Source organism: Henckelia pumila, chromosome 2 (assembly GCF_033568475.1).
Source record: "Henckelia pumila isolate YLH828 chromosome 2, ASM3356847v2, whole genome shotgun sequence".
Classification (NCBI taxonomy): domain Eukaryota; kingdom Viridiplantae; phylum Streptophyta; class Magnoliopsida; order Lamiales; family Gesneriaceae; genus Henckelia; species Henckelia pumila.
This window is the reverse complement of record NC_133121.1, coordinates 15355388-15377457: the sequence shown is the minus strand read 5'-3', so window position 1 is coordinate 15377457 and position 22070 is coordinate 15355388. Positions and strand designations below refer to the sequence as shown.

The 22070-nt window shown below is 32.2% G+C and overlaps 4 protein-coding genes across 5 annotated transcripts; 2 read left to right on the top strand and 2 right to left on the bottom strand.

The window, feature by feature from the left end:
* Nucleotides 1-2226: 2226 nt before the first annotated feature.
* LOC140881777 (FCS-Like Zinc finger 8-like) lies at nt 2227-4697 on the top strand. Its single transcript, XM_073287350.1, has 3 exons — nt 2227-2802; nt 2910-3723; nt 4288-4697. The coding sequence occupies exons 2-3, from the start codon at nt 2933-2935 to the stop codon at nt 4376-4378; spliced, it is 882 nt and encodes a 293-aa protein (XP_073143451.1). The 5' UTR covers nt 2227-2802; nt 2910-2932; the 3' UTR covers nt 4379-4697.
* Nucleotides 4698-10026: 5329 nt separating this feature from the next.
* LOC140877264 (uncharacterized) lies at nt 10027-10464 on the top strand. Its single transcript, XM_073280806.1, has one exon. It carries the CDS (start codon nt 10027-10029, stop codon nt 10462-10464), a length of 438 nt encoding a protein of 145 aa, XP_073136907.1.
* Nucleotides 10465-11378: 914 nt separating this feature from the next.
* On the bottom strand, nt 11379-13332 carry LOC140882342 (small ribosomal subunit protein uS13z/uS13y/uS13x-like). The gene is made up of 4 exons (XM_073288291.1): nt 13254-13332; nt 12991-13151; nt 11807-11995; nt 11379-11724 (listed from the first exon to the last, which is right to left on the bottom strand). Exons 1-4 carry the CDS (start codon nt 13254-13256, stop codon nt 11619-11621), a joined length of 459 nt encoding a protein of 152 aa, XP_073144392.1. The 5' UTR covers nt 13257-13332; the 3' UTR covers nt 11379-11618.
* A 4202-nt stretch (nt 13333-17534) lies between these two features.
* On the bottom strand, nt 17535-19921 carry LOC140884632 (uncharacterized). 2 transcript variants are annotated; one of them, XM_073291449.1, is made up of 5 exons: nt 19790-19921; nt 19424-19664; nt 19125-19300; nt 18571-18862; nt 17535-17834 (listed from the first exon to the last, which is right to left on the bottom strand). In XM_073291449.1, the coding sequence occupies exons 1-5, from the start codon at nt 19869-19871 to the stop codon at nt 17768-17770; spliced, it is 858 nt and encodes a 285-aa protein (XP_073147550.1). In that variant the 5' UTR covers nt 19872-19921; the 3' UTR covers nt 17535-17767. The 2 variants fall into 2 exon arrangements, with proteins under 2 accessions (XP_073147550.1, XP_073147551.1); XM_073291450.1 differs by having other exon boundaries at nt 19424-19624; nt 19790-19869.
* Nucleotides 19922-22070: the final 2149 nt, after the last annotated feature.

Genomic DNA, 22070 nt, shown 5'->3' with positions numbered 1-22070 from the left:
CACTTCTTTTCCAACAATTATCAAATTTTCATATTTATTTAGAAAAATATATACTGTTAAGAATATACAAGGGGGCGAGTACTTATTTTCCAACAATTATCAAATTGGTTGCATAAAGTAGAGAATCCTAACGAAGGTATATATCATGGTGTTAACACAAAATTGGTAGTATTTATAATATCTTATTGTAAGTACTATTCAATTTCTCTACATAATTTTCAAACGTTTAATTGCCAGAAACTTCGAAACACTTAAAAAATAAACTATTGCATACATTTTTCCCGTTTAAAACTCTTGTGATTTACTGAGTATAAGATAGGTATTTCATTACAAGATTAATCAACTATAAAAAAAAATTTACATGCTCCCAAACAAAAAAGGAGGAAGAAGAAATAGCAAAAGCGAGGATCGAATGTGCAGTTGTATTCGCCGATCTCTTAAAATGATTGAAAATGATGGAGCTTTGAGAATCCAATAATAATTTGATATATGTCGCAATAGATCCCTTATAACTAAGATCTTCTTCTGACTTCGTGACTCAGAAGAGTATCCGATGTAATTTGATGAATCTCTAGATGTCCTCTTCAGAGATTTGTAACCCACCTTTAAGCGCTAGGAGAGCATACAATACCGACGGGGACTTTCCAATCTTTCTACCAAAAACCAATATCGATCGGTTGGCCCTCATAATTCTGGATCACTCTTTCAATGACTGTTAGTGTAAACATTTGCTTCATAACTAGAATGACTTTCTGAATGACATAAAGTTCCAGAAAAGAGTTAGAAAAACACAATCTATACTTTATTAATTTATTTAATAAATATAATTTTGTAAGTTTATTTTCAATAATTACACAGTAGAATAAGTAAAACGGGAGTTTAATTTCTGTCATGAATTTGAATACAAAATAGCTTGAGTTATAAAGTGTTTATTATTTACACTAGTCTCAAGTGCATGCGCCACATGTTTACACTGTTGAAATAATTATCATTAATTTTCATATATTTTTTATTATTATTATGAATGGTATCTAAAAATTTAATGGTGTAGATAGATAAAGATAAATAAACACTTTTATATATTTATTAAAAGATTTCAAAAGGTAGATAAGATATATCATATATTACACAAAAGATACCAAAATTAATTAGTTTAAGACTCTCTTGATTTCTAAATTCTAATGTAGTATAAATAAATAGTATATATATTTTAGTTAAAAGAGGAAAAATAATTCTTCATAAAGCAAAAATCTAAAGATCAGATTTTACCTCTTTGGATTTTTTAAAATGTTTTTTTAAATCAGTTATTCTCTGTTTTTAGCAATACGTTTTTTACCAACCAAAGAGTTTAAGTATATATATATGTATAAATTACTGTTGTAAATGTATTATAATGGATATATTTTTAAAAAAATTAAAATGGATATAACAAATGAACTGAAAATAATAATAATAATAATAATAATAATAATAATATGAAATTTTAGTTTGGAAATATCCCCTCGGTAAGAAATCTAAATAAACATTTGTACGATTTTCTTTTCACTTATTTGAAGGGGAAAAAAATGAAAACCACGTTGGAAGAGAAAGGCCACAATTTTGATTTCTTCTTCTTCTTTTTTTTTTGTTTTTTTTTTTTGTATCGTGGTGTCACCTCATTAATTTAATTAACATTAAAAATTTGAAAGAAAATAATATTCTAAAACAAGTACAACAAAGTTTTAAAATATCATTAATTTTTCCAAATTATTATTATTATAAATAAGATAGATGAGTTTGATCAATTATTGTCCATGAGAGAATATTCATCAGAGCCCAACTCCACATGGACCTAAAACGACACAAAATAATAAACACAACAATTTCGGTGAGATTTTCCTGAAACAAATATTTTATTCAATTTCATTAAAATATATTATTTTGTATGTCAAAAATATAAATTTTAATTTATATTTAGACTTATTCGATCCATGCATAAATATCAGTAAAATCATCTCACCCAAACCTACCAAATAATAAATCATATAAAATTGGGATGGCGTGCATTATTGAAAATGACTTGTAATTTTTTAGATAAATTTTGCCAAGAAACCCACGCTAAAATCCAAAACAGAGGAGAAATAATTGCTGAGCGAGAATGCGGGGGGACCCCTTGCCCCTTATCTTGCTCGGAGTTTTTTTGTTTGTTTTTTTATTTTCTTTTTGTTTTCATTTTTTTTTCTTCCTCTCCAATAATGAAAATTGCGTGCACTTCTACACTTTCTCTCATCTTTAAAATGGCTCGAAAATCAGCCATTTACAACTCCCCTTTCTGTTGAGATTTAGGTATTTGTTTCGATAAGTTTTCAGAGATTTTGGGGAGTCATAAAAATCAGAGACTCCCACTGGAAACCTTCATCTGCTTTTGCTGAATCTTTTGCATCACCAACTTCGAGTGGTTTGGTTGTAGCTTGTTTAATCGGTTTCTTTTTCGTGATGGGTTTTTGTTTTGTGAGGATTTGACTGAGATTTTGGTGGAGAAACCAAGAAACCGTGGCAAGATTCAAGAGGAAAAGATATTGGCTTTTTTTAATTTTTGTTAAACATGTCAGTTTACTAGAAATGGAAGCTAATGAGATTTAACAAACTTTATGAAAGCTTTTTACTGATTTTTTTAATGAAAAAAATTGCTGCTTTTTCTTGCTTTTTTGTGTTATGATTGTTTCGGGTTTTGAGAGTGAACCCAGCTTTTGATTATTCTTTTGAGGCATATTATAAAAGTGGGAGTCTTTTTTCATGGAGTAACTTACCCACTGATTCCAGGTTAGCTGATCTTTATGATATAAAAAGTTTGATGAATTTTCTCAGTTTTGATCTTTCTATTTTGTGTTCTTTAAATATGATTTAGTTTCCTTTTTCTTCTTTTCCAGTTGAGAAAATTATCTGATTACTGATGCTGAGGAACAGATCAAGAACAGTGACCACCAAACAAGCTATAATGGCTGACCAAAACCCAATCCATTCTCCTGCTAAAAATCCAACAAAACCGGTATCATCTTTCTTGAATTCTCCAAGATTTTTCAATGGGTTTCTGTCAAGAACAATTTCTGATCCTTTAGTCAGCCCAACTTCAATCTTAGACACAAGAATTTCACCAAATTTTGTGACCCCATTTGGCTACGATAATATCTTGTCCAAATCCCCAACCCCATGCCCTGAAATCACCAACAAATCTTCACTCAACAAACAGAATCCAGAAGCCATTGGACTCGCTTTAGTCCATTCAATCAATGAGGAAAGAACCGATGAGAAGTTCTCAAGAACGGTTGTTTATGGAGCAAAACTCAAGATTCAAATCCCCACCATCAATTCGCAGCCCGAATCGCCTAATTCTCCGGCGGATTTCGGAATAAAAACTCGGGATTCTCAGCTGTCGAGCCCATTTTCGGGCACCCCGGTTAAGGATTACTTCACCAGACAGCTCTCTTTGAAAGAAATGGAGCTTTCCGAAGATTACACTTGTGTGATCACACATGGACCGAATCCGAAAACTACTCATATATTCGACGATTGCATTGTGGAGAATTGTTGTGAAGATGATGCTAAATTGTGTGGAGATTTGGGGAGAATTGAGACTGGTTTTCTTGAAACCAACGTCTCAAATTCTCCACCCATGAGCTTCTTGAGTTCTTGTCACACTTGCAAACAAAGTCTTGAACTGGGGAAAGAGATTTACATTTACAGGTTAGCCCAATAAAATATTTATGTTAAATAATTCATATATTATATTAACTATGAATAAATATTGTTTTGCCTTTTATATTATTTCATTGTATAATTGGTAGTTGATTGATGATTGAATTTGCTGTTAGTACTAAATTATTGTTTGTATAAGATGTACTGCTTCCATGAGTGAGTTGTTGAGCTCTTATACTTGCCACTATATAAAATTTTCTACAAACCATATGTTTCCCCAAAAATACAAGGTTTTCGATACATGGACAATGACGGTCACGTGTTACTTTTGAAATCACAAAACTATCTCGAATTAATTGAACGAACTCTTTTAAAAGTGCATTTAAGACAATCTTGTAATTTCAAAAGTAACGTGTGTAATGTTTAGCGTTATTTGTACATATAACATTTTTCAAAACTTACTGTCTCCCTCGCGCGCATTTGAGCATCTCTAGTGTCCAACAAAGGATTCAAAGACTTAAAATCTGTCGTTTTTTTTCGATCGAGGGTCGATCAGTTCGCTCTTGCGTTCGACAATAGTTAAGCTTAACCAAGAGTTGATATTGTTTTCAGGGGAGAGAAAGCTTTTTGTAGCCATGAATGCCGTTATCAAGAAATGCTTTTTGAAGGAATGAAGAATGAAGAGATGGATGATGATTTTTAGGACTCCTTTGTTTTTTTGGGGAAAAAAAGAAGATATTCTATATATTACTACTACAAAGCATTGGATTTTCATTTTTCAATGCTCCTCTTTATTGCTTCAAGAGGAATTCAGCATCTTCAAAAGGGATTTCTATTGATTTTCCATGATCTGTTGGAAGATGACTCAACTAGTCTCTCCTCTTTTTTTGTTTTTTTTTTAAATAATATATATTTCTTGATTTATTTTTTTTTGGGGACTTCTTCTTACCGGTCTTGAATCTCTGTCGCCTGAATAATGTAACTAAGAATTATTGATGGGATCCAATGACGATTAATATTTACTTTATCCCCTTATTTTTAGCATTTTAATGACAACGGCTAATGTGTTTTGGAACAAATTATCTGTTGTAGGATTGAATTCATGCTAGCATAACGTAAAATAGTACTTTAACGTTGAATCCAATGGTTCAAAATTGATTTGGTCATGGGAGAATTTGTCGAATCGACACAAATTACGACTTGATCTCGGAGATATTTCGATTCTATTTTGATCTTGGGGATATTTCGATTCTAGCGAATTATGATGCTATATATATATATATAATATATTCAATCAGTTTGATTCTTAACAAATTTGTATTCGCAATTCCTGAAGGCTGTTTTAGCAATTAGATTATTGGATGTAGTGCGTGAACACAACGATTATGTCAGTATCTCATCAACCGAATTATACAATTTGCTATATCTAAATACTAATGAAAATGGGATAAGTACCGGATAATCTACACATGCATGGTGGTTAACGAGGGTAGATAAGTTTATTTGGTCATTGATTAATGGTGACCTGGAATGCCATTTAAAGCTGGAATGGATTCATATACAGGATAATATCCAACTATTAGAGGGTATAAAAATAGTAAAATACCAACAAACATGTGAAAGGACGTAAGATGTTTTTTTTCTAATGTGATGCTAGTTAGATATTATTATAGGAATATAAGATAGATTTATTAAGATTAGGTTATTCCAAGATGGATTGACCAGATATTTATATAAAGTAAAAATAATATGACATAAATTTGGTTCGAGTTCGCGAGAGTTTTTGTGACTTATTTATATTAATGTTCAAAGTAACTATCTTGTGAGATAGATCGACTATGTTCATCTCTGATATGAAAATTAATATTATTGATATAAAATATTATTTTTTCATTAGTTAAGTCGAAAATATATATCACAAAAGTGATCCATGAAAACAGTATCAAAATTTAAATCAAAACAAATGTAGTACTGTACTGTTAATTAATGGAAAGGTGTTTTAGAAAATTGAAAATAATAATAGAGAAAAGATAAAAACGGACAGATAAATTCAATTATATATATGATATGATATATATTTTTGTTTCTCTCAATAATATAGTAGAGATAAGACAGATGATAATGATAATTCAACAGTATAATAAAGGGACATCAAATAGTACAAGAAAATGCAAATTGGTGGAGGTGGGGTTGATGATAATATCAGTACCCTGTGTGGAACCATATCTAGTGCAAAATGGACCCTCCGTAATTTTAGTTTAGATCTTTGTTTTCTTCTTCAAAACGAAAAAATAAATAATCCACTTTTATAAGTTTGATATTATGCTTTTGCACATTCTCAGTACTTAATCACATATATATTTTTACGACGTTGATGTAGCTTGGTTGGGGTCTCGATCGGCTCGATTTCGGGATGCATCTTGACCGTCCATTCACAATGATCTAGCAAGCATGTGATGTGCTTGGTGCCCTAATTAATCAAGTTGTTATTATTGATACCTTCTGAAATAATTGCTTGCCATGTTAATGGGACATATATGCCAATGTATTTTGCTAGCTGCATATTTTTTTAATTTTCAGTCTAGAATTCGGAATATCGATCCGACCCGATTTATAAGTTCGGCTAGTCGAGCGAGCATGCATCGGACTACTTTTCCAGTAGTCCAGTTGATCATTCGAGATTGACGACTCCGATCCACGACATGATCCCTCTAGAGCCCGGCACTGGGATTAGTCTAATTATATTGTTTTGGAAATCATGAATAGTTGCATATGTACATATATAATGGAATTTGATAAAATATGAGCATACAAATGTAATATATCATATTTATATATCGATCATCTCTTAGCAGGAAGAGTAAATTAAATATATCACGTATAATTCAAGACTTTCTATACCGAAGAGGTAATTACTAAGTAGTCTCAAAATTAAGGTAAACCTAGCGGACAACGCGCATACGATACATGTGCATCAATTATTTTGGAAATAGTGTTTACTCAAGATTTTGTGAACTCACCTATAGCTAGCTCATTTAAGAATTTGAATAAATTTAAATAATTTTATACAAGAAAATGAAATCAAAGCATGATGATTCAAAATCGCATGGATTAGTTGAGGAGTGATTTTTGTACTTACATCCTTGAGATTTTGCAGAAGTTGTCCATAGAATTGAAGTTTTGAATTTTCGGAAGACAATTTGCTTAGGTATGATTTTATTTTTAAAATTTGAAAACTAATCTACATATGGATTGGCATGTTAAAATGGCGAGATTACGTGTGATGTGAATATGGTGAGATTACGTGTGAAAAAAAACTATCATATAGATATGTGGCTGGTTTTTTAATAATAAAAATAATAATAATGCTAATAATAATAATAATAATATTTATAATAATAATAATACTAATAATAATAGCAAACAATTCTTGTTGGGAGGAATTTTAGGACATAAACACAAGTTGGCTGCCTAAACTCGGCCTAATTAAACTCTAGCATCTTGCTTTGTAGGAAAGACACCATTTTAGGAATTTATTATTATTTTGGAGATGGATGGCCTAGGCCTGTTTGGGTTTGGATACACCAATCGGCCCATTAGATACATCCAATCGGCCCATTATTAGGCAGGCACCCATTTAGTGTGGAGTATATATATTGATTTATTATTCATCTTTAACTTTTTTTTGTTAAATATTTGGCTAAAATTCTACAAAAATAAAAAAATAAAAATTTGTTTTTTTTCCCAAGCATGTTAAAAGTAATAGTTTCTTTATTGTAGATATTGATGAGATGATGCATCTTACATTTAAAAACAAAAAAAAAAACAAACGTGACGCTTTTCACGAATAAAAATCTATAAATCTGTTTCACAAAAATCTATTATTTATGTATTATGGTGTCATTCTTCAGGCAAACAGTGGACGTACGAAACATAATTAGGAACATTCTTGGAAACTCCCACCTTTGTCCCAACTAAATTGACGTTCAACCAACCAGCCTACGGATGTCTTCTTAGGTTTTCAACTTCTTTTCTCGGAAGTTGCCAATTTCACAATCACCCCGTAATCCTTTTCCCTCTTTATAGTTTTTAATGTTTGCTTTATTTGAAGGGTTAGTATTAAGTATATGAGTCTATGATAATGTCATGTATCAAAATATATAGAATATTAATTTTAAAAGTACATCCAATATTTTATACACGATATTTATCTCGATTATATATCATGAGCTTGTTATTATATCAAGAAAATTTTTATTAAATTTATGATAAGATTTGGACAAATGAAATTTTTGTTTTGAATTTTCTGTGATGTAAGAAATAATTTACAAATATTGATGTACATGTGTATTATCACTCAAATATATATCCAAGATCGAGTAAAAACTTGAATTTCCGTTTTCCAAACTTCAAATTTTATTATGTTAAAGTCCTAAATTTGAGACGAGATCTTACACTACAAAAGTTTTTCATCGGATTAAAAAATATATTTTTATGTACGTACGTAATTTTTTTTTCCTCAAAATATATGGGATTGATGTCACAATAATGTTAGATACCGTTTGGTATCATGGATGAGATGTGCGATAGATGAATAAAAACATGATAAGATGTGGATAAGCAAGACATAGATATGAATAATATGTTGTTTTGCATGTTTTTTATTTAGTATTGTGTTTATTCTCTTAATCACCATTGTCAATTTCACTTATATGACACTCATCCTCCACTAATACCATGGGTTAAGAGGTATTTGTCATCAAGCCTATATCTAATGTTATACCGGGCCATGAGATATCATTGTGTTAACAAAAAAATGAGAAAAACATGGGATGAGTAAAAATTTGTGTCACATCCCACTACCATCTCATGTACCAAACGGTACCTAATTAATTAATGTATTTTTATTATCACCGGGAAATTTCTTGACATCTTCTTGAGAAGACCTAAGTAATGGTCATTTTAATAATGCAGGATATATGATATGTGATGAATTTCATTTGAAACTTAAGAAGAAACGCTACTGTGCATGCATGAACATGATGTAAGAGCGTGATTGAACAATAGAAAATTGTGTTGATTTTATGTTATATGTGAGAAATTCTTTAATGAAGTTGCTTAAAAATTATAAATAAAGACATAGATCCCATTATGTATGAACCACAAAGGAGAAATCTAAAGCCAGGCACTAGTCTCGATCGTGCAAAGTCGAGTAGGCAAAATTGCACTTATGATATAACCTCCCTGAAAAAAATCATAAAACAGGTATATATGAAATTAATGATATTTTAAATCCCGAATCTATATAAAAATGAGGAGTAAAACTCTCTGCAAATGGAACAAAAATGACTAAAAATTTTAAAAACAAAGAGTCCGAAAAGACTTTTAATTTTTACAGAAGGGGTATATGCAATATTTCACAGGGTGGAAAACACAATTTGTGCTGCATAGAATTATAGTAAAAAAAAACATTTATTTTTAGGGAATTGTTAATCGAGAAAAATTTCAGAAACTATCCGTGTCCGTATCCGAAATTTACGAGGCCAATATATACATTAACTTATAATGTATCTTCATATTATGGAAATTTCACCCAATCTTTTAAGATAATTAGATTCCATCTAGACATTATTTTAAAAACGTTTTTAATGTTTTATAAGTGAAAAAAAAAACTTAAAAGTATATGTTTGGATATACAATTTTTGTAAAATGCTTTTGAAAAATATTTTTTAAAAAATATTGTCTAACTACAATTTTTAAAGAAAACTTTAAGGATGAGTTTTTAGATGTTTATAGAATTGAATTATGAAAGACAAAGACGGACAACATTAATTTTGAAATGTTAAAAGTTTTTTTTATAGAATAGCTGTTAAAAATCAAACACGTATTCCTAAAAAAACTTTTAAACATTTTATAAAACGTCTTAATTAGGTTTGATCTCATTTCCCCATATAATATAATACTAATCGCATGTGATCATGAATTTCTAGTAATAATTATATTTAAAAAAAAATAAGAGTACATTGTTGTTTTATATGTACAATGAATGTTACAAACAAATACACGTTAATTTAAAATTTACAACAATATTTCAAATACACTTTTTAATTTGAAAATTAATATCTAACCGTGATTTTTGCAAAAATTAAAATTTAATTAAATGTCGCCCGAGGCCCCTGCATGTATGTATAAATACATACATCGGCAGCTCTACAAGCATTAACCAGAAATGGACATTTAATGATAAAGTTTTGAGGAGGAGTTGTTCTTCGATCGATCCCTGAAATTGTGTGTGTATTAAGAAATCGAATCTCTGCTACTGATAATTCGATCGATTCTTGAAGTCGGGGGATGAAGGTGAACCCAGCACCTGGAATTAAGTGGATGGCTGATATTGGCTGCCGGAAGATCAGTAAGCTGCGGCGGTTGCCCTTTATCTTCGAAAAGGTTTTGGAGTTGCCGTTTCCCGCCGGTGCCGACGTTTGGGTGGAGGAAACACCGGAATCCATTACATTCACCGTCCACACCTGCGATATCGCCGGAGATATCAAGGCCGATACTGTTGAGACCTTTCCCGGAGTTTCCAAGATTGTCATTCGGGGAGAGGGGCCAGCGGGAAGTGATGAGTTCGAGCTCGATTTGTGGAGGATTCGGCTGCCGGAGATAACCATGCCGCAGCTCGCCTACGCTGCCTGCAGCAACGGCGACCTGGTGGTGACTGTGCCCAAAGGGGCGGTGGAGAAGGAGAGTCCGGGGGTTGTTTACAGCTACGGAGCTGGAGTTGCGTGAAATATTATTTGGGGAGTTGTTTTCAAATGTTTTAAAATTATTATTATTAAATTTTCGTAATTTTGTTAAGAAAAGTTGTGTTTCCTTCAACCAGTTACCTTTTTTTTTTAATTTACTTATGCCTGTATAGGATGTTGTTAGATTTCATAATGAAGTTTTCGTGTTTTCACTTTTCATTTCAAAATGTCAGCCCAAAAGGAAAATAAATAAATAAATAAATTTCCCTCCACAAAATTGTGCTTGCCATGTGGTATATCCACTGTTCCAAAAGACAGCATCTAAGATCATCTGTCCAGATCCAATGGCTCCGGGACGTTGGATTGCCTTCCGAACACTATCTCAGAGGGCAGCTAAGAACGGGACGTTGGATTGCCTTCCGAACACTATCTCAGAGGGCAGCTAAAAACTTCCCGTTAGACGGTTGTCCGTTTGATTTTCGTATTTCTCATTCAGTTTTTCTTTAAAAAGATTTTTAAAATAATCCAGTATACTAATTCAATTTTTGTTTGTTAACAAAAAAGTATTTCGAAAAACAATATCTAATAATTTGTTCTAACGTATAAGACTTCCACCCATACTTGAGTAAATGTTGATCCAAGGCACCGTTTGATTGCTTTGATGGTATAATTAAAGAAATTTACTAAGAATGATAAGTAAAGCTGAAGCAGTGGATAAATTTTGGTAGTGTTTGGGAGAGATACACTTTTGAGCCTTTCATTCAATAAATTAACCGCACCGTTACAAAATTAAACACCTACACATAGATCTAACATATAGCACTGACCACGATTTATTAACTTAGTACCCCATTGAAAAGTCTAATTTTCTCACAATTATATATAGTTCCAACGAAAATAAATAACTAAACATAAATAGTCTTTATATTAAAGATGGTGGCTGGTTCGTTGGAAGGATTGGGTAACATGTAAATTTTCATAGAAACAAAGCTCTTGCGAAAACCATAGTGTGCCTCAGGCAATTAATGGCAAAGGCTTAACCGATACAGCTATCAAATGCTCACTATCAACTCTCACGCACAACACAAATTAAGGCAAGAAAAATAAAGTCGGAGAAGGAGAATCCATCCACCAATAAAGAAAATTCGAAGTCAAGGAACACCTAAACCAAAACAAAATCACATAGAAGATTTAAGCTCATCGCTTCTTGGAGACACCGACAGTCTTTCCTCGGCGCCCGGTAGTCTTGGTGTGCTGCCCGCGCACGCGAAGACCCCAGTAGTGACGGAGCCCACGATGGTTCCTGCAAGCATCGTGAAAATTGGAATAAAGAAAAGCCCAGCTAGAGGTCAAGATATATTAGAAGCTAATATTTGAAGTTAAACCTGATCTTCTTCAAGCGTTCAAGATCGTCCCTGAGTTTCATGTCCAGTGCATTGGAAGTCACCTGAGAGAACTTTCCATCCTTGTAATCCTTCTTCCTGTTTAAAAACCAGTCGGGGATCTTGAATTGGCGGGGATTACCCACTATAACCATCAAGTTATCGATCTCAGCATTAGAAAGTTCACCGGCCCTAGTTAGAAAATCGAAACTTTATTTATTTCGAACATGAAAAATATTGAAAGAATGCCTAATGAAGATTCTGAAACACCTTATAAACCTGAAGAGACAATCTCATCAATATATCACTATTGAACATAATAGAAAGAAAGGATGCAATTGAGCAACGAAATGCAATATAGTAGAGATGGTAATATAGATATTTTGAACAAAAAGAGATTCGAACAATATACAAACCGTATAGTCAACTTTCAGTTGCAACTCGACAGGAGTATGAGATCCAATTCAAATGTCAATAGGAACATTCAATATCAGACTTTCAGCAATTTCATAGTCTCGTCAAAGGCTGAAGGATCCAGATCCCTGACTATTATCATCTATTCTGAGAACCAAAACATGTGTCGCCGTTTCACAAAATTGCACTTAGGAATTTGAAGAATTTTTCAATTTGACAGGACAACTCAAGGACATGACATTATTATCTGTCCAGTGAACAGTTTCCTTGAGATGGAGCTCAAACTCTTACAAGTTCTTTCTAAAGCTTGTTGGTTGTCGCAAGCTTTATCTTGCTGTCATTACTTACTTAAATGATAAATATATATACCATTTACTTTATACTGATTTTAATTTAATAAAACATAAATATTTATTACAATTAACTTTCACAGATAAGTGTCTTTGTAATTAAAATCAATCCAATACCATTTTGATAACACATTTAGGGGACTAGAATTTATTGTAATCTGAATTAAATAAATGAAAAACAAGCTCGAAGAAATCTACGGCACAGAAGAGTAATTCAAAAAATTGCATATATGATATGTCTCCTGAACAAATAGAATTTTCGAAATAAATGAATTTATAACAGCATAAATAACAATAGACAATTGCCAAGCACAACACAGACAGTAAATTAGCATCCGAGAAACAAACACTCGGAATCAGGATCAAATTCAAGCTAGTATGAACTGATGTGGCGCAAATCTAAAGAGGGAGAAAAGAGAGAACCTTTTGTTCATGTCTACGTCGGCCTTCTTGCACACAATATTGGCGAAACGGCGGCCGATACCCTTGATGGAGGTCAAAGCGAACATGATTTTCTGCTTCCCATCCACGTTCGTGTTCTGCACACGCAGAATGTGCTGGAACTCCTCATTCGACACCAGCGACTGCAATTCAAAAGAAATCAACGATGAATCAAGCAATTCAAAACATGATAAGAAAGCAATGAACTCGAAGAGCATCGGATGCGCAGATATTGGAGACCATACCATGGCTAGGTTTACGATTCTATGTTCGCTGTTTCACTTCCCACTCTACGCCAATTCCGATTCTCAAACCCTAGTAGATTGCTGGATGGGTTTTATATACGAATTTTCGAACAGGGATAAAAGTAGGCCTCCAATGGCAAAGGCCCAACTACGATTGGGCCCATACTTTCGGCTGGAACAACTGTAATTGGATAATTATTACCAATTATATTTTTTGTTTGGATGTGTCGTATTTAACTATAACTAGTCATATTAATATACTCTCTTAATTATATATATATATATATATATATATATATTTTTAAGATAGTATATTATATATATATATATATTCGTAAAAAAATTAAATATATTTATATACAAACAAAATAAGATTTAATTTAAAATAAATATAGGATTAAATATTTATAAAAAAAAAACTATTTTGGTTCAATTTCCTACGTGACATCTGACAATTCAGTAATTTTCGATTTCACCTCTAGATTAAAATATTGGAAAATTAAAAATTAATATAAAAAAAACCAAAATTTCAAAATTCAGTGAACCAGAACCTAAAATTGAATAAATTTAATAGAAATATTTTTTCTTCCTCAAAAAAAATAAAAAACATGCACCGACATTGGCCTAATTTCCCTAGAAATTAAATTGAGTACTTCTCTTATATATCATAATAATTGTATTTTTTTCGAAGACTCGAACGCCGGATCTAGAGGTGCAAACAAACCGAATCGAGCCGAATAATGGTACAATTTTAAGGCTTGAATTCGGCTCGATAAGAGTATATTCGAGATCGATTCGAAGTTCGATAATTTCAAATATTTTGGCTCAAGCTCGGCTCAAAATGAAGTTCGAGTTCGGCTCGAAATATTCGAACCTATTCGTGAACTATTCAGATATTATGGTTCGAAAAGCTCGAAATGTTCGAAAAAGTTTGAAATGCATATATATTTATTATATAATTATATTACATTAATTAAATATTAAGGCTGATGAAATATTCGCGAACTATCGAACAAAATAATTTCAGCTCGAGCTTTGCTCGAAAAAAAGTTCGAACATGTTCGAATTCGGCTCGAGTTCGTAAAGCTCGAATACGAATCAAATATTTATCGAGCGAGCTCGTAAAATTCACGAAGAGGTTCAGTTCGTTTGCACCCCTAGTCGGACCTATTGTTTGAATCCAGGATTATACCCAAGAGAAGAATGCATGCACTTTGTGTGTGAAATAATGATCATAGTTTAATAGTTTATATAAGTGAAATGATAATAATAATTTTTGTATTTATTAAACGGGCTAATTGCATTCACCCCCTGTGAAAAGTCAAAAATGCATAAAACACCCTGTGTAAAATTAATAGCATGTTAAACCCTATGTTTTTAAAAAATTAGCATAAAAACCCCTATGAGAGGGTATAAATGTACCCGAGTTTGTATAACATAGGGGTGAAATGTGCTATATTTTAAAAAACTGAGGGATACATTAGCCTATTAATATTTCTTAGGAGGTTTTATGATTTTTAGAATTTTTACAGGGGAGATTAATGCAATTAGCCCTTTATTAAACAAATGATTTTAAATATTTTATGGCAAAAAAATTTTACGAATAATTTAATAAGAATTTATAATTGGTTAGATGTGACAAATAAGTTAGAGATAAGGGGATAGTAGAATTAGAAAAAATAAAGGTAGTTTAGTCATTTGATATCTCACTTCGAAAATATATGGTTTAAATTTTGGGTAAAATAGAAAAAAAAAAATTGACCTCTAAAACAGTTATTATGATTTATGAGTTATACGATTATTGTAGAAACTAGTGTATTTTGAATATGTGCATATACATAAATCTTTTTTAATATATATTTGTTTATGCTAATTAATTTTTATGTTATTTTAAGAACTCATATGATAATTAAATATTCAAAAAAAATTTATTAAGGCCCCGTTTGGATTTGGTAGACATTTTTTGAAAAAAACACTTTTTAAGCTATAATTTTTGGCTTTTGAAAAAACTCTAATGACTTTAAAAAGTGCTTATTTAAGCACTTTTTTGGTCAACCAAACACTTTATTGAATGAAAAGCACTTTAAAAATTATTTTTTTGGCCTAGCTTTTGAAACCAAACATGGCCTAAGATGATAGAATTTTTGTTAAATAAAATTTTTTTGAAACCGGATAAGAAATTATATATAAATATAAGTAAATTAATAGCTACTTTATACTATTTAACATCACTAATATTGTTTTCATTAGGACATAATTGTAACTTTTATTTAGGTTTCACCAAAATAAATGTAAATTAGTTAATATATGGTGCATATTTTAAATTTTATGGATATAGAAAATTGGGTTCTTTTTGTTTGAAAGGTCGTGACACAACTTCAATAATGCGACAATTGTTAACAATTATATAATTTATTTTTTTATTTGAATATATCTCATAGTTCAACTATTGATCTTTTGCATGCATTGCATGTTGATATAATTAAAAATTTCATGTAAACATCATAATTTTGTTCTTTTCAAATCGATAGTTATTCATGGTTTTTAAATAATATATATATATATATATATCGAAAATTAATATTTTCATGTTTTTGGCCGCTGAATCTAAAACGACAACCATTCTACTGCCTTAGTGTTGCAGTCACCGTGCTCTGTTTCAGTCGGTGACATCGCTGTCCCATGTATACACACACACACACACATATATATGTATACACACACACACACACACATATATATGTATACATGGGACAGCGATGTCACCGACTGAAACAGAGCACGGTGACTGCAACACTAAGGCAGTAGAATGGTTGTCGTTTTAGATTCAGCGGCCAAAAACATGAAAATATTAATTTTCGAAGTATTCTCTAATAACAAGCATGTATACACACCATCAACACACACGCATACACATGCATACATACATACATACATACATACATACATACGTTATACATAAATATTTATGTAATATTTTGGAGAGTTTTTAGGAAGCACTTATCAGCTTTTTCTTAATAAAATTTCACAAAATTTCAAAATTTTGTTAAGAAAACGCTGAGAAATACTTCCTATATGCTCTCTCAAACACTGCCTTAGGTAGTATTTGGTAGAGCTTCTACAAAGTACTTCTTAGCTCTTAGCTGCATAGAAATCATGTTTTTGAGTGTTTGTAAATGTTAAATTCCACTTTAGCTTATACAACTTTTTATCCAAAAGCAAGAAGCTAAAATTTGATGCTTTTTTGGCTTCTGTTTTTTCGTTTAAGGTATAAAATTACAAGTTGACATATATAACCTTAATAAGCTTATCATATTACATATGCTTTTATTATTATTTTTAAATATTTTTTAATTTTACATTATTATTACAAGTATTTTTTTAAAGAAAATATTTTTAAAATTTTACATTATTATTACAAGCATTTTTTAAATTTTTTTTTTTAAATTTTACATTTTTATTACAAACATTTATTTAAATATATATATATATATTGTATTTTCATACATTTTTGTACATATCTTATATATTTATACAAATATTTTCATTTTTTATATTTTATTTTTATTAATCTTATATACTTTTTCAAGTATTCATCTTATAAAAAATTAAATGTTTTTGATACAAAATTCAAATGTAAAATAATATATAAATTCATTTTTTATAGTGTGAGTATCAAAAAATTAAATAATCAAATAAGGGTATGATTGTCATTTTGTCTAAAAATTAAGCTTTGAAGCAATTATTCTCCAAACACTAAACTTTAGCTTGTTTTAGTTTTCAACTTCTATTTCCAAATACTTTCTACTCTAGCTTCTCACCAACTTCAAAATAATCTCTACTAGAATCACTGTTAAACAAGTAAAAGCTCTCCAAAATACTCCCTTAGATCTATATATACTAGCATTATTGTTTACACGTTATACATATATATTTAGATCTATATATGCTAGCTTTTGTATAAACACTAAAACCGTTGGCGATACACCTTTTTTTTATTTTGATAGTGTTTCATTTCAAAACAATTTTGTTCCCGCTTTATTTGGAGGGAGAAAAAAAAAAGCACAACTTTTTTATGGAATGAGCTTCAGATTGTTTGGAGTCCATATAAAAGTTTTGAAATTCATTTTATTAAAGAAAATAATAAGTTATTCTAATTTCAATGTGAACTAAAAAATATGCATTCCGTGCATTTGATGGTCAAATATATGTTTATGCTTAATCCTCGTTTAATCTCACTTGTAGAACTAGAATGACACTAGTTCTAAATGCTCGGATGGATAAAAATAGATCAACAGTTGTTTATATTTGAACAATAATAAGCGAATACAACCGGAACCCAAAATTGGCGGATCAATGTAAAAAGAAGGTTCTTTCCCTACTTTGTTATGTGGAAAGGCCAGTTAAGAACTACAAGAAGCTAACAATATGCAGCTTCTATGGTACAAAATGCAAGAAATGCATCAACAAGCTTAGCTGAATACAATTACCGTCATACAATAAATCAGGAGTTGTCATGTGGCGTTGGCATTTGCTGCTAGACCGTGCCTTTCAAGTATTCTAATGGTCTCTTCCTCCGCACTGCCAAGACAAAACACAGAAGTGCACCAGCTTTGATAAACACACGGACAAAACCTTGGAATAAAATAAATTCGGAAGAGCGAGTGGCAAAAACCATAATGTAATCTCAGTTTTTGACATATCTTTGTCGGCACGGATGCAAAATACAGTTCTTTCACATAGGGGTGACTCATACTTGGAAAAAGAAATGCAAGGAAATATATGTTCTTGATTAGGATGTGAACCTTCAATGATAAACCATAAGTCTGATCGTTTTACAGAATTTAATGTTTGATTAAAAATTCAACTTTCTGCTGCACTGATACATTCACAGGAAGCTCAACGTTAGTACATTACCAAATGACAGATTTCTTTTGCCCAAGAAAAAAAAAACATCAAGGTGCGTCCTTTTTTTTCAGAGGTGTCTAAGCACATCCACTAGGCAGATAGCATGAGAACAAAAATTGTATGAATCATGTGGAAGTGGAAGTCTCTTATAGTTTCCTTTAAAAGGGGCTTCCGAGTTATTTTATTCCCGAAACTAATATTACCTTATGGACGAGTAAATGAAAAGAAATGGAAACTCTAATGAGTTTGTATGCATATTTGAATCGCCTAGATTAATATAGAAAGCATCTTTTTAAAAAAAAAACAAACTCCTTATAACATTCGATGACAAATTCTTAGTTATAATAATGTCGGATGAGATCGCTTCATATGTTCGTGCAAAAAAATTCATATAAATTTTGATATTTACCTCCCAGGTCTTAGAATTTTGTACTTTCCTGGCTCAGTGAGATCTACAATTGTCGATCCTGCACGATCAGAGTGAATAACACCACCATTGTAGATGTATGCACAGTGCTTCCAGAGATTTTCGAAATCCATGATATCTAGGCTGCTAGGTTGCCCACTAAGGTTCGCACTTGTCAGGGCCAATGCACTTCTGGAACCACGGGCTATTAATCTGATGAAGTTGTGGTCAGGGACTCGAACGCCTATGCTTTCCAAACCTGGGTTTAAAGATTTCTCAAGGATGCTCGACTCCCCTGCGATATGTCAACATAAAGTCTGTAGTTTACACTGCACCAACTATAACAAAGCAAATATAATATATTCCCAATAAAGAATGTTACAGGTGATATGGAAAAATAAAAAAAACAGAGAATGTAACCGACTTAATGCCAGCAGCATTTACGACTTACAAAATCTAACTGGCTAACTCTGTTGCCAAAAAGAGTGAAATAACATCATCACCAAAGGTCCATTCATTACAATAATTAAAACGAGAAGCTAATGAGCTTCACAAACCTCGTCTTAACACCAGTGTAACAGGTCCAGGAAGAAGAGAGTTAAGCAACACATGAGGCAAGTGATCGATGACAGCAAAGCGTTCTATGTCATTAACATCACCGACACAAATTGCTAGAGGACTCGTGTACTTGCGACCTTTAATTTCATAAATCCGATGCACTGCATCCATGGAGCTACACTAGGCAAATATACAAAAATAAGCTTTGATATCACCACATCTGAGACAATACTTTATATACGGACTAAACAAACCTCCACTCTGTAAATAAAAGAAGAATTCAGAGTAAGGCACATACCAAGCATCACAAGCAAAACCATAAAGGGTATCAGTGGGAACAGCAATCACTTTCCCAGCCTTTAAAGCTTTAATGGCCTCTTCAGCATAATCCTCCGTCGCCGGGCGCAGCACACCCAATTCACCAATCTCCATACCATTCCCATCACATTTCTCCACACTCCCAGACATCCCTTTTACAAGGAACCCTCCATTGTCCCTCCTGCGTTGTAATGTGATCAAAGTTTTCAACTTTCGCACACCTTCAAATACACGTATACTTTAGTAAACATTTATTCGAACACATGCAACGCAAATTTAAGCACGAGAAAAGGAAACAAACAAAAGAGAACCCCGAAACAGCATAATCTGTTAAAATCTAGCGCACCTAGAGAAGGTCCGAAAAGGGAGCTCGAGAAGAAGGGTAGCGCTTTTGTCTGCACAAATGTTGTTGGAATTGTTGTTTGCATCGAGCCTACCGTAGATAGCGGCTAAATTGTAAAAGTCAACCCTATTTATGGATTTTGGGCCTATGGCTTTGGGCCAAACCGGTACACTTAATTTTAATCCAGAAGTAGTTGGTTGGGCTGGGTTGGTCTCATCACCCGAACAACTGCACCAGGCTCTCCGATGTACCCTATTACTCCAACCCATTACGTTAACGTTATTTTGGTGTAACACTAATTTCAATATAGTATAATTTTTACACCAAATACAAAACTATCTCCAACCCATCAACTATAAACTCTACGCTAAAAGAGATATTTTCAGAATATTCCCCATTATTTTATTTAACAACTAATTTATTCCACAAAAAATTTATAAACATAATAATTTATATATTTATTATTATTATTTTATTAATTAAATATAGTATTATAAAAGAATAATTGAGGTAATTACTATAAACAATTTTTTTTATTACAAATTTATTAAAATAATATCCTAAGCTATGATAGTGTCTGATTTTCTCTTCCAACCAACGCTATTTTCAGCTCTATGCTGGAGGAGAAATACACTAAATGTTACACAGTTAATGTCGTTTTGGTAAAAAGTAAAAAAAATCTAATAACTAAAAAAAGGTAAGATCATATAAAATAACCAATTTACCTAATAATTTTGGTTTTGTTGTGAATTAATTTAATATATAATCATAATTTTATCTAAAATTCAAGCTAGTATGTACTGACGTGGCGCAAATCTAAATATGGAGAAAAGAGAGGACCTTTTGTTCATGTCTACGTCGGCCTTCTTGCAGACAATATTGGTGAAACGGCGGCCTCGATACCCTTGATGGAGGTCAAAGCGAACATGATCTTCTGCTTCCCATCCACGTTTGTGTTCTGCACACGCAGAATATGCTGGAACTCCTCCTACGACACCAGCGACTGCAATTCAAAAGAAATCAACGATGAATCAAGCAATTCAAAGCATGAAATAAATCAATGAACTCGAAGAGCATCAAATGTGCAGAGATTGGAGCCATACCATGGCTATGTTTAGTGGTTTACTATTCTCTGTTCGCTGTTTCACACTTCCCACTCTCCGCCAATTCCCTATTCTCAAACCCTAGAACATTTTCGAACAGGGATAAAAGTAGGCCTCCGATGGCATAGGCCCAACTACAATAGGGCCAATACTTTCGGCTTGGAACAAGGGGTAATTATTTTAAAATCCCTAAACCTAAACATAAATTTTTCCTAACTCCCTACATTCAAATTTTTTAGTTTGCACTCCCTAGTGGTCCCCAATTTTGATTAAACAAGTATTTAACTAATCTTTTGTACTTTGGCATTGTTTTACCTATCGAACCAGTTCATGTCGTGAAGAACTATTGGTTGCGCAAGGTTTCCAGCCTATATACTTTAGATTAGGGTCCAACATGCTTTCGTAAAGTAAATCAAATTTAAATACCTCTTTGACCATAATGTCGTCGGGTCATACCTGCCGAGTTTTACGAAGTGCTCCTCACACTCCAGCCACGCAGTCCCAACAGATGGTTTCTGCACAAGCTCCTTCAACGACACCCAGCACAGCCTTAATTCGTTTTCTACCTTAAGGCGTATGGTATATAAATTTAATTATAAAATATGAACATGAAAGAACAAGAGACTTTAGAAAAATTATTCAGACATAATATTATTACATAAATCAACTCCTTTGAAGAGGAGAAGACAACTTGTTTAGCTACTCATAGTAGCCTCGTTCTTGAAATACATAAACGAAAACTTATTACAATAGAAAGAGAAATATTACAACAATTTTATTCGTAAGAAAACTGAAGGGAATGATCGATGTCTTCAGCTTCCTCAAATGCCTGTATTTATAGATGTAGTTCCACTCGTTTCACCGAGAAACTTCAGGGAATCTTACAGTTGTCTTGTATTTTTTTTATGCCATTATTGATGGCATCTTTTACTAGTGGAGGAGGCAGCTTGTCTTGAATTTTTTATGCCATTATTGATGGCATATTTTACTAGTGGAGGAATCACATGACTGCCACTTTCTTTTGGCTTTATTCTCCTCACATGTCTGCTTTATTGTTGTCGGGGCATCTTTTGCTTTTGAAGTAGACCCCTGTGAAAACGCATCTTTGGTGGTCCTTGTCCACCTTTGCTTGTCTCGGAAAAATCCTTTCGATCCGTTCGGGGTCTAAAGGTTTTTCCAAA